Source organism: Canis lupus, chromosome 1 (genome assembly GCF_003254725.2).
Source record: "Canis lupus dingo isolate Sandy chromosome 1, ASM325472v2, whole genome shotgun sequence".
Lineage (NCBI taxonomy): Eukaryota > Metazoa > Chordata > Mammalia > Carnivora > Canidae > Canis > Canis lupus.
The window spans coordinates 104,395,292-104,411,151 of NC_064243.1; the positions used below are offsets into that span (position 1 = coordinate 104,395,292).

General features: G+C 43.0%; 2 protein-coding genes across 26 annotated transcripts in view; one reads left to right on the forward strand and one right to left on the reverse strand.

Moving 5' to 3' along the window:
* Positions 1-15,860, reverse strand: part of LOC112643367 (zinc finger protein 420-like) — a 642,213-nt gene that overhangs the window by 285,323 nt on the left and 341,030 nt on the right. The window lies entirely within an intron of this gene.
* LOC112643408 (zinc finger protein 736-like) overlaps positions 1-15,860 on the forward strand; it is a 255,589-nt gene that overhangs the window by 108,164 nt on the left and 131,565 nt on the right. The window contains exon 2 of one of the 2 annotated variants that reach the window (XM_049108374.1): positions 15,442-15,520. The exons of the other annotated variant lie outside the window; for it this stretch is intronic. Coding sequence (XP_048964331.1) covers positions 15,506-15,520 — 15 coding nt within the window. The 5' untranslated portion in view covers positions 15,442-15,505. The remainder of the gene's footprint in view (positions 1-15,441; positions 15,521-15,860) is intronic. 2 annotated transcript variants of the gene reach the window in all.

The window sequence follows — 15,860 nt, forward strand, 5'->3', positions numbered from 1 at the left end:
GATAGCAAACATACACGTAGGCATATCATCAATTGTATAATGAGAAATATCTAAATAAAGTTTAAAAATGTCCATGAATTACCCCCAGTCAGTAATAGTTTGACCCTCAGACATACAGGTTGTGAGGTTGGGGGAGGGCTTCCGTTCTGCAATTTCAGAGTATAAAACACGTAGACACTACAATATTTTGTACTGGGTTCAACATAAATACGTAATGGTTGGTTTACATAAATATTGTCCTATCACACTCATTGTCAGTGACATTGCATTCCTTAACCAATCCTGCACGAAACTGGCATTTTCACATCAGTAGAAGTGGATGGGAGCACGCCACCTTCCATTCCTGGGATGTCCACTAATAGTCCATACCTTTAATTTAACCAAATAGACCCATGTTTAGTGGCTCTACACTAGAGAATGCAGGCACAGGGTGCCTGTGCACCTGAGCACCCTACCCCCACCGTCTTATGTCAACCCCAACAACTCCTGGTGAGTTCCCAGCAAAGAGTCTACTATTTACTTTTCTCTGTCCTGAGTTTCCTCTGTTGTGGATTCCCAATAAAGAACGCCAATCACCACCCTGAGGAACCACATTCTTTCTTTGCATTTTGGAGTTCACAGAAGGGAGTCTACTCAATGTGCTGATGTCTGAGCAAGTCTCTGTTTGGAAAACAACGTGTATACTGCAATGTTGATTGAGCATGAATTTTGATAACAAGGAAGTAACGGTGTTCACAAGGAAGTTACAGTGCACCATGTTGGCAACTTCACATATACCATGCGATTTCGTCCCCATTACACCATCCAAGCTGGGCATTAGGTGTCCTTTATTTTTTCTTAAGATTTATTTATTTATTCATAGACACACACAGAGAGAGAGAGAGAGAGAGAGACACAGGGAGAGGGAGGCAGAGACACACGGAGAGGGAGAAGCAGGCTCCATGCAGGGAACCCGATGTGGGACTCGATCCTGGGTCTCCAGGATCACACCGCAGGCTGCAGGCGGCGCCAAACCGCTGCGCCACCAGGGCTCCCCTAGGTGTCGTATAATAACGATGAAGATGTAGATACTGGGCTCCCCCTATGTGCTTCATCTTCTGTTTCCCTATTGATTAAGAAAAAAAGGTTTGTAGATTATAGGGGTGAAATAAGGATAAATGGAAAACTAGAGAAAAGGTAGATTAGTTCAGAGGAAAAAAAAAGATTAGTTCAGAGAGCTCTCATTGTTGTGTTTGTATTTTCTTAACAGGATAGAAAAATGACTGTGTAAGTATATGCCTGTTTTCCTATTGTCTGTCCACTCTCGTTAGCAATATATATTCATTTTAATTCTTCCATATTGGGGTTACCTTGTAGTTTCCTGAAACTTAGTTATTCTAGCAGATAGGAAGTGTCATCTCCCTGTAGTTTCTCTGCTTTCTAGGAGGAGTGGTTCAAGAGAATGTGATATAGCTATATCCCTCTCTATCTACTATAATGTAATATTGTTTACAATATAGAAATATATCAGAATCTATTACGTGTCATACGTACTATATAACGTCTATAATATCTATGTCTATCTATCTATAGATATCTGTATCCAAACTTCAGCCTTTTTTTTTTTAATTTTTATTTATTTATGATAGTCACAGAGAGAGAGAGAGAGAGAGGCAGACACACAGGCAAAGGGAGAAGCAGGCTCCATGCACCGGGAGCCGGACGTGTGATTCGATCCCGGGTCTCCAGGATCGCACCCTGGGCCAAAGGCAGGCGCCAAACCGCTGCGCCACTCAGGGATCCCCGAACCTCAGCCTTTAAAAAAACGGCAGGCTTCCATTTGGGACAAAGTAGGTGAGCCTTGAGGATGTTATGCAATAACAATAAGCCACACAAAACGGCAAATACTGTATTATCTCAATAATACTTGGAATCTGCGTTGAACTCATAAGAATAGAGTACAACTGGGATGCCCGTGTGGCTCAGCAGTTGAGTGTCTGCCTTTGCTCAGGATGTGATCCTGGGGTCCAGGATCAAGTCCCACACTGGGCTCCTTCCAAGGAGCCTGCTTCTACCTATGTCTCTGCCTCTCTGTCTCTAATGAATAAATAAAAGCTGTTTTAAAAAGGATAGAATACAATTGTGATGGTCAGGAGATGACTGAGGACAAAGTAGGAGATGTTGGTCAAATGGTACAAAATTTCAGATATATAGGATGTACAGATTCTGGAAATCTGGAGACTACACATAATTCTATATCTATTATATTGGGAATTTGCTGAAAGAGTATATCTTGGGAGTTCTTAACACAAATTTATTAAAAATATCTAATAAAGTATCCTAACTATAGGAGGTCAGAAATATTAATCAGCTGCATTGTTTATTAATCAGGTCATTATGTATAGATATTTATATTTTGTAAATTGAGCAATACTGAATCTCCAGGAATGGAAAATAGGAATCTAGATGAAAGGGTCATGAAGCACGGGATTTAATGTTAAACACAGAAATGAAGGCAGCCGGGTGGCTTAACAGTTTAGCACCACTTTCGGCCCGGGGTGTGATCCTGGAGACCTGGGATTGAGTCTCACTTCAGGTTCCCTGCATGGAGCCTCCTTCTCCCTCTGCTTGTGTCTGCCTCTCTCTCTCTCTCTCTGTCTCTCTCTCTCTGTGTTTTCTAATGAGTAAATAAATAAAATCTTTCAAACAATTAGTTAACAAGTATATGTTGAAAAAAAAAAGCACAGATGAAGTTACTAAGATCTATAGTCCTTTGCTCCCATTTATCATACTGTGGGTTTGGGGAATTGTGAGCACCTGCCCTGAAGAGATGAAAAGAAGAGCCACTCAGAATCTGATCTCCTCTCATCTGTCCTGGGAAGGGAAGAGATCCCAGAGCTAGGCCAGAACTGGACACAGCCTCAGAAGGGGGTAGATCTGGGTGGGCTAGGGAGGGATCTGGTGGTAGAGTCTGATATCTATGCCACAATCATTGCTAAGCCTGTCCAAAGAAATTCACCACACACTGTTCATGTTAATTTAGTCTGGTCTAGTCTCTTTTATTTCTATTTTATAAAATAAAAGAAAAAGCAACTTAACATAAATAGAGTTTTCTGGGACGTGTATATTAGAAAGCTTTCTTAAGAAGAATGTCAAATAAATACTGCTGCCATGCTAATAAAAAAGTCTTTGGTCCATGGATGACTCATCAGGGATGACACCAGAACTCACAGGATAACACAGACGGGGAACTGGCCCAACTGAAACAAAGTACCCTGTGTATCACCTCTTCCTCACAATGACTCCACATTCCTGAATTCAGCAAGGTACCCACTTGCTCTCACCTAAATTTTCTGGATGTTCTTTTTTGTTTGTTTGTTTTTTTAGTTTTTATTTTTTTTTAAAGATGTTATTTATTCATAGACACACAGAGAAAGAGAGAGCGACAGAGATGCAGGGGGAGAGGGAGAAGCAGGCTCCATGCAGGGAGCCCGATGTGGGACTTGATCCCGGGACTCCAGGATAACACACCAGGCTACATGCAGCACCAAACCGCTGCACCACCGGTGCTGCTCTGGATGTTCTGTTTCATGAGTCTTCATCCATTTTTCTTTCTTTTTTAAAGAAAATTTTATTTATTTATTCATGATAGACACATAGAGGCAGAGACATAGGCAGAGAAAGAAGCAGGCTCCCTGCATGGAGCCTGATGTGGGACTCCATCCCAGGACTCTGGGATCACAATCTGAGCTGAAGGCAGACACTCAACCGCTCAGCCACCCAGGTGTCCCTTCATCTGGTTTTCTCGTGACCAGATGCCTCGGAAAGAAACAGGTTCTATCTGTTTATATCTGGACACCTGCTTGGTCAGTGTTGTTCACTTCCCTCCACATGATCTAATGAAAAAGAAAAATTACAATGATGGCAGACAGGGGTATAAAAATTGACAAACATACTCTCAAGGACAAGAATCCTTAGGGTTCTGTCATCTCAGAGAGGATCTCGGTGAGATACTGTTCCTATGAAGGTGTTGCCCTTTAGGCTTGTGAATGCACAGAATGACAACCAGAATGAGTCCTACACATGAAACATCTGAGGAACATCTGAATGCTGCATGGAGTTAGTCTATGTGTTCCATACAATGTATAGCAGAACAAGATCCAAAGCCTATAATGTTTGTGATGTATTTGTTGAGCTTCCTGCCCAATGGACATATGGGAACTGTGGTATTTATCTGCTCATGTAGAATCTGGCACAGGATATTGGAGCAGCCAATGGAAACTATGGCTGTGACTTAAAGCTTCACACACCTGGAATCTGGGGACTGATGGTGATGGCCTAGAAGACATCCAAGGGGCCAGAGTTGCCGATGGACACACCTCTGGACACAGTGAAACTAGAAAAGAGGGATGCCTCTCTGGGTCAGTGGTTGAGCATCTGCCTTTGGGTCAGGTTGTGATCCCAAGGTCCTGGGATCAAGTTTCACATCAGGCTTCCTGCAAGGAGCCTGCTTCTCCCTCTGCCTGTGTCTCTGCCTCTGTGTGTGTGTGTCTCTAGTGAATAAATAAATGTAATCTTTCAAACAAAAAGAGAAACTAGGAAAGAAGTCTCTATCCCAAACCATAGAGAAAATATTTCAAAGGCTCCCAAGGTGTGTCAGGTTCCACTTGAAAGTTACGACCGGGGGATCCCTGGGTGGCTTGGCCATTAGCGGCTGCCTTCGGCCCAGTGTGGGATCCTGGAGTCCCGGGATCAAAGAAATCAAAGGGATCCAGTTCCACATCAGGCTCCCTGCATGGAGCCTGCTTCTCCCTCTGCCTGTGTCTCTGCCTCTCTCTCTCTCTCTCTCTCTCTCTCCCTCTATCCCTCTCTCTCTCTCTCTCTCTCTTTCTCTCTCTGTGGGTGTGTGTCTAAAGATTAAATATATAATTTTTTCAAAACAAGAAACAAAGTATGACCAACAGGTAGCTACACTCCTATGACTGAGAAAAACCTCCTTAACTTGCCCTGCTTCTATTGCACTACAGGAAAAGAAAGGATGACATAAAAGATGTAGAATCCTGCAAGTTTGCAGTAAAAAGCTGGACCAGATTAATCTCTTAAAAGTGCTATAGGCTTAGTACATTCTGCTGTTAACCTGATACTTACCGGGATTTTTTTTTCATTACATAGATTGTCATCTTATGACATCTTTAATGTTTTGAACATCTTTAATGTTTTTATGGTGTATAAACCTGTTTTTTCTAATATGTATATATTATTTAAAGATTTTTATTTATTCATGAGAGAGACATACAGACACACACACAGAGGCAGAAACACAGGCAGAGGGAGAAGCAGGCTTCATAAAGGAGCCCGATGTGGGACTCCATCCCGGGCTCCAGGATCAGGCCCTGGGCTGAAGGGGGCGCTACACTGCTGAGCCACCCGTGCTGCCCCCAAAATATATATTGAAAATAAAGATCTTTCCCTCTTCATTTCTAGGGTTTCTATGTAGTAAGCACTCTCTGATGTTGAGTAAGTGTCAATTTCAGGGTGAAGACGTTACCACATTCTTTATGTTTGTTCCAGGTGTCTCCAGGCTGTATTCTCTAATTTATACTGGTGGTGGCTCTAGTTAATGATTTGGCTATATTCTCTACATTTGTAGGGCTTCTCCCCTGCATGTATTGTCCTCCATCGAGGGAGACTTGAAATCCAAACAAACATTTTGCCACATAATTTTTACATTTTTAGGATTTCTCCCAGTATGAATGTACAAGTGTTCAAGTGTTTGCTTAGGTTGTAGTTCTGTTTAAAGGCTTTGCTTATATTCTCTGCATTTGTGGGGTTTCCCCCCAGGTATTTATACTGTGATATCAAGGAAAGTCTGAGCAATAATTAAAGGCTTGTGCAAACTCCTTACGTTGTAAGGTTACTTCCCAGTTTGTATTCTCTGATGTAAGAAAGGTTTGAGTGCTAAACTTTTCAAAACTACTACACACATTAAAATTGATAGAGTAGAATATTGTCTTGATGACCTAGGACCTATTCTCAATGGCACAAAATTTATAAATCTATTTGTGGATGATTATGTCTCTGTCATTTATTCACAATCTGAACATATATTCAGAATGCTATAAAGAAAACAGCTAATATTTCTCAGTCTTTTATATCATTGAAATTTTTTTGTTTCAATCATCATTTGTGTTATATCTTAGGATGTTTTTTAAAGATTAATTGATTGATTGATTGATTCATGAGAGGCACAGAGAGAGAGCCCGACGTGGGACTCCCTCTACCTACATCTCTGCCTCTCTCTGTGTGTCTCTCTTAAATTAATAAATGCAAACTTTAAAGAGATAAAAATTAATCAAGTCAAATCAAATCCAGAGTTGAGGGCTGTCTGGGTGGCTCAAAGGTTGAGCGCCTGCCTTCAGCCCAGGGCATGATCCCTGTCCAGGGATGGAGTCCCACATCGGACTCCTTGCATGGAGCCTGCTTCTCCTCCCTCGGCCTGTGTCTCTGCCTCTCTTCCTGTGCCTCTCATGGGTAAATAAACAAAATCTTGAAAAAAGAATATGGGATGCCTGGGTGGCTCAGAGGTTGAGCATCTGCTTTAGGACCAGGCCTCATCCCGGGATCCTGGGATCGAATCCCACATCTAGCTCCCGTGGGGAACCCGCTTCTCCTTCTGCCTCTCTCTCTCTCTGTGTCTCGCATGAGTAAATAAATCTTTAACAACAACAGCAAAAATCCAGAGTGGGTTGGTAACTCATTAAGAGAGAAACTCTGCGAAATCTGCACCTTCTAAACCTTCAGAAATGTGCATCGAATCATAATGAGGCTTCTTCCAAAAAGGTCATAAAATAAAGAAGTTTCTGCCTCCTGCAAGACATTGGGAAGTATATGTTGAGGGCACTTTCTTTCCACAATAGAGTTAGAAGAAGCCCCAGTGAGAAAATGATGTGCCTGTCCATCCAGGGAAATCTGTGTCTCCAGATATTGTCTGCTTCAATTCAGGGAAACCTTTTCCCTCAGATCCCCAGATGGTGTGCAGGTCCAGTCAGGGTTTGGTTCTTCCCTTCTTCCTCTCTTTCTTCCTCTTCTCTTTTTCAGATTTTATGTATAAATTTGCAACAGAGAAAGAGAGAACATGAGCAGGGGGAGTAGCAGATGGAAGGGAGAAGCAGACTCCCCACCGAGCAGGGAGCAGTTTGAGGGTCTTGATCCTAGGACCCTGGGATCAGGACGTGAGTCTGAAGGCAGACACGTAGCCATCTGAGCCACCAAGGTACCCTGATGCTTTCTTTACACCTGTCACTTGGATACAAGAGTTTATTCCCTGCAGTTTGGGAGCAATGTAGGTTGTTCAATGGGACCGTGTGACTATTTCTTTAGTGGTCTTACCTAAAAGACAGTAGCAGAAATGGCTCTGAGGCCAGGGGGATATCACCAAGCCACATGGTCCAGTTGATGGCTATAATTGCCTGTGGGCAATATTTTTGTCCCTATGTTTCTGAGTGAGCACTCCAAGGTCATTTCCTTCCCCCTTATATCCAAAGAAGAAAAAGGGAAGTTGATAATTAGGATATCTGAGGTAGGGACTCTTTTAGACTTTTTATTTTATTTTATTTTATTATTTTATTTTATTTTATTTTATTTTATTTTATTTTATTTATTTTATTTTATATTTTACTTTACAGTCGCAAAGGCTATGTCATTCTCTCCTTTCTAAATAATAGGGTTAGGGATCCTTGGGTGGCGCAGCGGTTTGGCGCCTGCCTTTGGCCCAGGGCGTGATCCTGGACCCGGGATCGAATCCCACGTCGGGCTCCCGGTGCATGGGAGCCTCCTTCTCCCTCTGCCTGTGTCTCTGCTTCTCTCTCTCTCTCTCTGTGACTATCTTAATTAAATAAAAATTAAAAAGAAAAAGCAAAAAAAAAAAAAATAATAATAGGGTTAGGTTAGTCTTTTTTTTTTTTTTTTTGTAAACATATACAGACTGAGACCTGAAAGAGAAGTTTGAAATCCAACTTTGACAATAACTAGCAAAGTCCAAGAAATCCTCAAAGTTGCTGCTTAGTTTTAAGTTTGGGGACATTCAGGATGCCCTGAAGTCTGCCCAAATCCAAATCTAGTCCCTATTCTGAGAACAGGTACCTTAAATATCTAAGCTAAGTGTGAGCAACCTGTAGGGTATTTGTGAGGGAGTGGGGGTGGGGACTTTAAGTCTACTTCGGGCAAAAGTTTTAAGGGATAGATAATGTCTGCATGTAAAGTAGCTTGAGAAGGGAGCAAAGAAGCAAATGACCTACACATCATAACAAAGAAGAGCTTGCAGAAAACTTTATGTCATTCTTATTAGCCTTTAAGATTTGTGACAAACAGGAAGGACCTACCATGTAACCTGGAGGCATTATTGACCAGGTGTATTGCCATTCCTCCGAAGTGAAGGCAAAAAGAAACTGGCTACCCTTATCAACTGGAATACTTAGAAATGAACTGCATAGGCCAGCCCCGGTGGCGCAGCGATTTGGCGCCGCCTGCAGCCCAGGGCGTGACCCTGGAGACCCTGGATCGAGTCCCAGTCTGTATAATGCCTGCTTCTTCCTCTGCCTGTGTCTCTGCCTCTCTCTCTGTCTCTCTGTGTCTCTCATGAATGAATAAAGAAAATCTTCAAAAAAAAAAAAAAAAAAAAGGAAAGAAATGAACTGCATAGATGAGTTTCAGTGAAAAATTTGCTTTCAATGGGAATGGATGTCACTAGTACATGAGGGTTAGGAACAACCGGATGCAGACAGAAAACAATGTTATTTGTTTCTCAGAAATACTGGGAAAACCTCCATCCTCAGACTTTGGGTTTTCTCACAGGTAAAATAGGGATGTTATAGGAAGTGACTTAGGACAGAAGGAGGCCCTGAGCCTTGTAATCCTGTTATGTGCTTGATGCCCTGAAGGGCTGCTTTAGGTGTAGGGTATTGATTAATTCTAGACAGGTCTTTCGAGGATCTATTTGAATCTTGATGGGAGGGGCACTGTGGATTGGGCCAATATCGGTTGAACATTTTCCTCATAAAAAGGATGGTAGTGGGGACTCCTGGGTGGCTCAGCGGTTGAGCATCTACTTTTGGCTCAGGGCATGATCCCAGGATCTGAGATCAAATCCCACATTGAGCTCCCTGCGAGGAGCCTCCTTCTCCCTCTATGTCTCTGACTCTCTCTCTTTCTGTGTCTCCCATGAATAAATAACTTTAAAAAAAAAAGAGGATGGTAGTGGGCACCCGGGTGGCTCAGTGGTTGAGCATCTGCCTTCGGCCCAGGTCATGATCCGGGGGTCCTGGGATCAAATCCCACCTCAGAAACTCCTCAGGGAGCCTGCCTCTCCCTCTGCCTATGTCTCTGCCTCTATGTGTGTGTCTCTCATTAATGAATAAACAAAATCTTTTTTAAAAAATGAGGATGGTAGTTGATCCAATAGAAGTGATTGCTACCCCTCACCTCAACTATAATTGCTATCAGAGACAGAGCATAGGAAAATATTAAAGTGTCATTTATTTACCCTAGTTCCCAGTTGTGGTTACTACTGTGAGATTTTAGAATCATGTTCCTCTTTTGGGAGGAAGAAATTCTACTATGACATTTTTTAAAGATGGGATCCCTGGGTGGCGCAGCGGTTTAGCGCCTGCCTTTGGCCCAGGGCGCGATGCTGGAGACCCGGGATCGATTCCCACGTCGGGCTTCTGGTGCATGGAGCCTGCTTCTCCCTCTGCCTGTGTCTCTGCCTCTCTCTCTCTCTCTCTCTCTGTGTGACTATCATAAATAAATAAAAATTAAAAAAAAAAAAAAGAAATCTCAGGCCGGTAAATAAATATTTGGGGCAGATGAACTAAGGAGAAAAGACTGTCTAATGCTCAAAGGGTCTAGACACAGGAAGTGGGTTCAGACACAGGCACCCAGGGAGATTTATTACAGACCCATAATATTTTAACTGTTTTAGTATTCTGAGGCAGGGGCTGCTTGATAGCAGTGCGATTGAGCACTGACAGGTGTAGCTCAGGTGTCAATAAGAACAGAGACAGATTTATTCGCAACGTGGAGAGTAGTTTCACAAAGCCAATTGAGAGGGAGGGTTGGGAAAAGCCCCTAGAGTTCCTTGGAGCCCTGCCACTGAGAATCAGGAGGACATTGAAAAAGTTGGCTAAAGAGCTGAAGGTGCCTAAAGCTCTTAAATATGTAATATTGTTCTTCTCCAATGTCCTGGTTTCCTTTTTGTTTTCTCTTTTTCTTAAAGATTTATTTATTTATGGATGATAGACATAGAGAGAGACAGAGAGGTGCAGACACAGGAGGAGGGAGAAGCAGGCTCCATGCCAGGAGCCCGATGTGGGACTCGATCCTGGCTGGACTCCAGGATCGCGCCCTGGGCCAAAGGCAGGCGCCAAACTGCTGAGCCACCCAGGGATCCCAATGTCCTGGTTTCTTGAAGGAATTGCAGAAGCAAGGCTTCCATTTTTGTTTAGGGGCATTCATTTCCTGGAGTTGAATAATGAAAAATTTTAGTGGTCTTTCCTCTAGATGACTTCTCCAGGGTGTGAGCAATCTGGTTTGTCTAATTAATTAAATCTGAAGTGGACATGATGTCCCCTTTCATCTTGATGCTTTTAATTAAAAGGGAAAGATCCTGGATCACTCCACTAACAAACATAGAGTTAAGGGGCACCTGGGGGGCTCAGTCAGTTAAGCATCTGACTTTGGCTCAGGTCATGATCCCAGCGTCCTTGGATTGAACCGTCCCTTGGGCTTCTTGCTCAGCAGGGAGTCTGTTTGTCCTTCTCTCTCTCTGCCCCTCCCCCTGCCTGTGCTCGCTCTCTTTCTCTCTCTGTCTCTTTCTCTCAAATATATAAATAAAAACTTTTTAAAAATTAAAAAATAAATATAAAGTTAAAAGCTACACAAGTAGATTCAACTTATAAAGGCTAGAAATTTCTTTAAAGACAATTGAACTTGATCATAATCATCATGAAGGGGATCCCTGGGTGGCTCAGTGGTTTAGCGCCTGCCTTTGGCCCAGGGCGCGATCCTGGAGACCCGGGATCGAATCCCACGTCGGGCTCCCGGTGCATGGAGCCTGCTTCTCCCTCTGCCTGTGTCTCTGCGCCTCTCTCTCTCTCTCTCTCTCTCTGTGTGACTATCATAAATAAATAAAAAATAAAATAAAAATTAAAAAAAAAATAATAATCATCATGAAGGGAATAACTGGTCTTCTGTGTACAAGTCTGAATTTTGTTCCAATCCACAGGATTGGGAAAACCCATCATAATTGATTAGTGGGGTCTCTAGCAAGTTTTGTAGCATCTTGCCAAAAGTTACAGGTTTTGTTGCTTTGGATTCTGTTCATGATGTTCCCATTGGGCTAGTTTCATCCAGTGTTTGACCTGGCCCTCACCAACAAGCATGTAGACCAATTGATATAAATCTGACAAACCACTTTGGGAAGTTTGAATAACTATGTTACATTCTTGAGCAAACCTATTGGGATCCTCGGTCACTATAGGGAACTTTAGGGAACTTCAGCTCAATGTTCAGCCTTCCTCCAGGGAAAATAAGAGACATTGGGTCCACTGAGGTCCTCAAAAGACTCAAGGAAGGCAGATTTTTAATAGATTCAGGGGAGGAGGTAGCAGAGGGAGCTTCAAAGGAAAAGGGAGGTGTAACTAAAGGATAGAATGAGAGTGGAGATTAGGATGGAAGAGAAGAAAGGAATATTGCACTAGAGGTAGGGGCTGAAAAAAAAAAAAAAAAAAAAAAATAGAGGTAGGGGCTGAGCATGAGGTGGCTTCCTAGAGGCAGTTGACAAAGAAGGTAGGGGAGAGGAAGAAGAGTTCCCAGAAGCCCCTTTTCATTTTTGTAATTATCTGCTTACCTTATTTATTTGAAAAAGTGTAGGTTGTCATGAGGCGATATTACATTCCTGATAGCGTTTGAAACCTTCAAAATACCAATTAAAATAGGAAACCCGTTTAATTTTGTCAATTTTAGAACCATGGTTGTCCACCTTATCTTTGATAAAAATTCCGTTGGATGGGGCATCGTGGGTGCCTCAGCGGTTTAGGGCCGTCTTTGGCCCAGGGTGTGATCCTGGAGACCCGGGATCAAGTCCCATGCCGGGCTCCCTGCATGGAGCCTGCTTCTCCCTCTGCCTGTGTCTCTGCCTCTCTGTCTCTCTCTGTCTCTCCCTGTCTCTCATGATGAAAAAAAGAAAAAAAAAAAAAAAGTAAGTTCCTTTGGAAAGATCAAAGAAGGCAGTTGTGGCCATTGAAGTTCGTGATTACTTCCGGTTAAGTCAGTCCATTTCTGTTCAAATGCCCACGAGGAGGGAAAGTATTTTTCAAACATAAGTGTCTCTTCCTTCAGTTGGAATAGAGGAGTAGTATCTAGAAGTAAGATCAAGGCCATATCAGATCAAGCCCATCTCATCCCGCTGGGTTTGCAATTGACTACCTGTAGTAGGGCAGAAAAGCTCCTTGCCAACTCCATTTTAGTGAGGCATTCCATTACTCATTTTCACAGTTGGAAGGGAAAATTTGCTTTGTTCAGGAGGTTGGCAGATGGAGACCATGGTGGATTTATGTCCAAAGACACTCTGTTAACCAGACTAAGCAGGAAGTCCTTCAGGGGAAGGAACATAGGAGTAGTGAGCATTGACATGCAGGGGAAGCAGTGCTTAATCGTTCTTGGTATGATCTCAAGGAGACCTGCTGGCATCAGGGAAGGCCACTTTCTAGTATGGTCAAACTTATCTTCCAGAATCATCGGGTTCCTTGTTTCCCCCACATCGGAGGTCTGTTGAAATCTCAAGAAGCTACAATGAGTCAATCCTTAAGCAGGAGAGCATAGGGGAGTGAGTTAGATTTATGTAGCCAGGAGTGCTCGGCATAGCTAGAGTCTGAGAAAATCTACATCTGGAAAATAACATAGATATTCTATTAATGCAGTATATATTGAGCTTTTACTCTGTGCACACACATGATATTTTGCTGGGACCTTAGGAACATGTAAGTTAATCCTCATAATACTTTAGTGAATTCTCATAACACTCACAGTTGGTACTAAGTGTTTCATATTTTCCCTGAGAATGTAGATACCGGGCACCGCCTTTCTGTTTCTTTTTCTTCCTTAACATTGGTTGTATAAAATAGGAGCTAAATATTGATTGGAGAAACATACAAAAGCATAAACCAGAACATCTGAAGATGTTCTCATTATTGACTAAGAATCAAATTGGCATAAGATAAACAGGAAAATCAAATTTAAACCATACATATGGATACTCCCCACAGAACGGAGTGTTGCAAAGACTGGCAAAGTAATGGATATATGTCTTTGAGACGAAGGTTGAAGTCTGGGAACTCCAAGGGAAGAAGAAATTCAACTCACAGGGAAGAAGAAAACGAGGAAATATTTGATAAACAAATATCATCTAGGCCACTCAAAAACAATAGGCCATAGAGAACTTTTCTCAAACAGGCCTAACTATGTTCCTCCCTGTTTCTCAAACTTAGTTTATATAATAATGTAGTTACATATGGTGATAGCTTTCAGCCTGGGATAGGTTCTCTCTCTAAATTCTTTTTAGTCCGTGAAGGGGGTGAAAACGACATTTCCTGAATCTGCCCCATTTTGATTGCTTTTTCAGTCAAAATCATCTTTCTGCCAAAGTGGTCCATCATGGAGCAGTCTGGGCTTGGCCCACACTAAATGGAGGATATTTTGTTGACATAAATAAAGCACACACAGAAAAAAAAAATTTAGTATGAAATCACATGGAATCCTAAACAAGGTTAACATCATCATTTGAGGATGAGAATGTTTGCTGCCCAATACTGAGAGTGAAGGAAATGTTGAGATATTGATCAAATGTTGATTGAAAGTTAGTAATTGGAACCCTCACTAAAATGGAGTCGGGAGGTTTTCAGCAGAGGGAGATCTTAAGCCCTATCACTCATAGTCAATGGCAGTTCCAACAGGAAGGGAAGATCTTGACCTTACACAAGCTTGACCTTGGGAGCGGTTTATACCTACTATTGCAACCAAAGGCAGAGATGCTTTTCTTATCCCTCCCAGGCAACAGCCTCACCAGTGAAAACCCACCGTCCTTCAAACCATTTTACCAGAAATAATTTTTATTCTGTAACAGACTTCTCAACTTAAGCCTTGTCTCCTCAAACCAAGCACGCCTCTCTTTGTTCCCTGGACTTGCCTGCTTCTCTCTTGGCCTGCGTCTCTGCCTCTGTGTGTGTTTGTGATAAATCAATAAAATATTAAAAAAAAAAAACCCATCTTTTGGTGAAAAAATCATAGGCAGTTTTTATTTTTTAAGAAGAATTTATTTATTTATTTACTCATGAGACAGAGAGAGAGAGAGAGAGAAAGGCAGAGACACAGGCAGAGGGAGAAGCAGGGTCCTGGGATTCAGTCCCGGGTTGGGCTCCCTGGTAAAGGAGGAGCCTGCTTCTGACCCTCTGCCTCTCTGCCTGCTTGTGCTCTGCCTTTCCATTCGCGCGCTCTCTCTCTCTCAAATAAATAAATAAAATCTTGAAAAAGAAAAAGAAACAGAAGACACAGGAAAAGGTGTGACACCCAATGGTTCTTTAAGGAAGAGATATTTGCATTTGTGAGGAAAGGTCCTTTCCTAAGAGTATCTCCCTTTCCGTTGCAGGAAGAGGGAGAAGATGTAAATCTTGAGAAACTCTCATCAGTAAGAAGGCGTGGATTTAAATCTGGTAACCGCACAGCCTTGGTTGCGGTGCTTTGCCGGTCACCTCCCCAGATGTTTCCCGGAGTATCAAATAGATCATCCCCGGTCGCCTGGGTGGCTCAGCAGTTGGGTGTCTGTCTGCCTTGGGTTCAGGACATGATCCCAGAGTCCCAGTATCGAGTCCCACATGGGGGTCCCTGCGAGAAGCCTGCTTCTCCCTCTGCCTGTCTCTGCCTCTCTGTGTCTCTCATGAAGAAGTAAATAAAATCTAAAAAAAAAAAAAAAAAAAGTTCTTCCCCCTCTGATTCTGTCAATTGATGGTGGAAACAACAGCGTTGTTTTAAGTTAGTGCTCCAGGTGATTCTAAGTGAGGCCACAGTTAAGTAGAAAGGCTTCCTTTTAATTTCTGAGAATTGAGAGCAGGCTTCGCCTTAGGAGGGGTAATGGTCTCCACTACCCGAGTCAGGAGGGTTAGGGCCACAGCACAGGGGGCCTAGGCTGTAGCTGAATCTGTGAGCATCTGGGGGAGGGGAGGGCCCTGGAAGCAGAGAAGGAAAAATCAGTTCCTGATTTCCAACTGGGAGTTCACAGCTTCTCAACAGCTCCACACCCAAAGGACTAGGAAGTTGGGCTTTTTGTGCATTTCAAAGTCCTGCCTGCAGGGGAGCAGTTTATAGGTGGAGAGACTTGGCTGCCTTTAAAGGTGTGTCCTCCTGATGCAGCTGGGACTCCTCCACGGAGATCTTGTGAGAGAGCTCGCTAGAGGCCGAGGTGGACGGAGCAGAGATGGCGGGGTCTCAGGTAAGCCTTGTGTCCCAGCTTAGAGGCCGCAGTGCCTTTTTGGCCCGAAATTCCCTGCATTTGGAGATTGCAAGTGTTGATTCCTCTAGCTCTGATATTTCTGCCTCGTGGTTTCACTTATTGTTAAAAACCTTTTCAAATCTAATACCCAAGGCTCGATCTTAGAACACTTCTCCCGCATCACCTTCTTTCCCTTCTCTCCAACGGGGCTTCCAATAAGCCACCAAAACTATTTATTTTTTATTTTTGAAGATCGTATGGGGGATGCCCGGGTGGTGCAGCGGCTTAGCGCCTGCCTTCGGCCCAGGGCTTGATCCTGGAGACCCGGGATCGAGCCCCG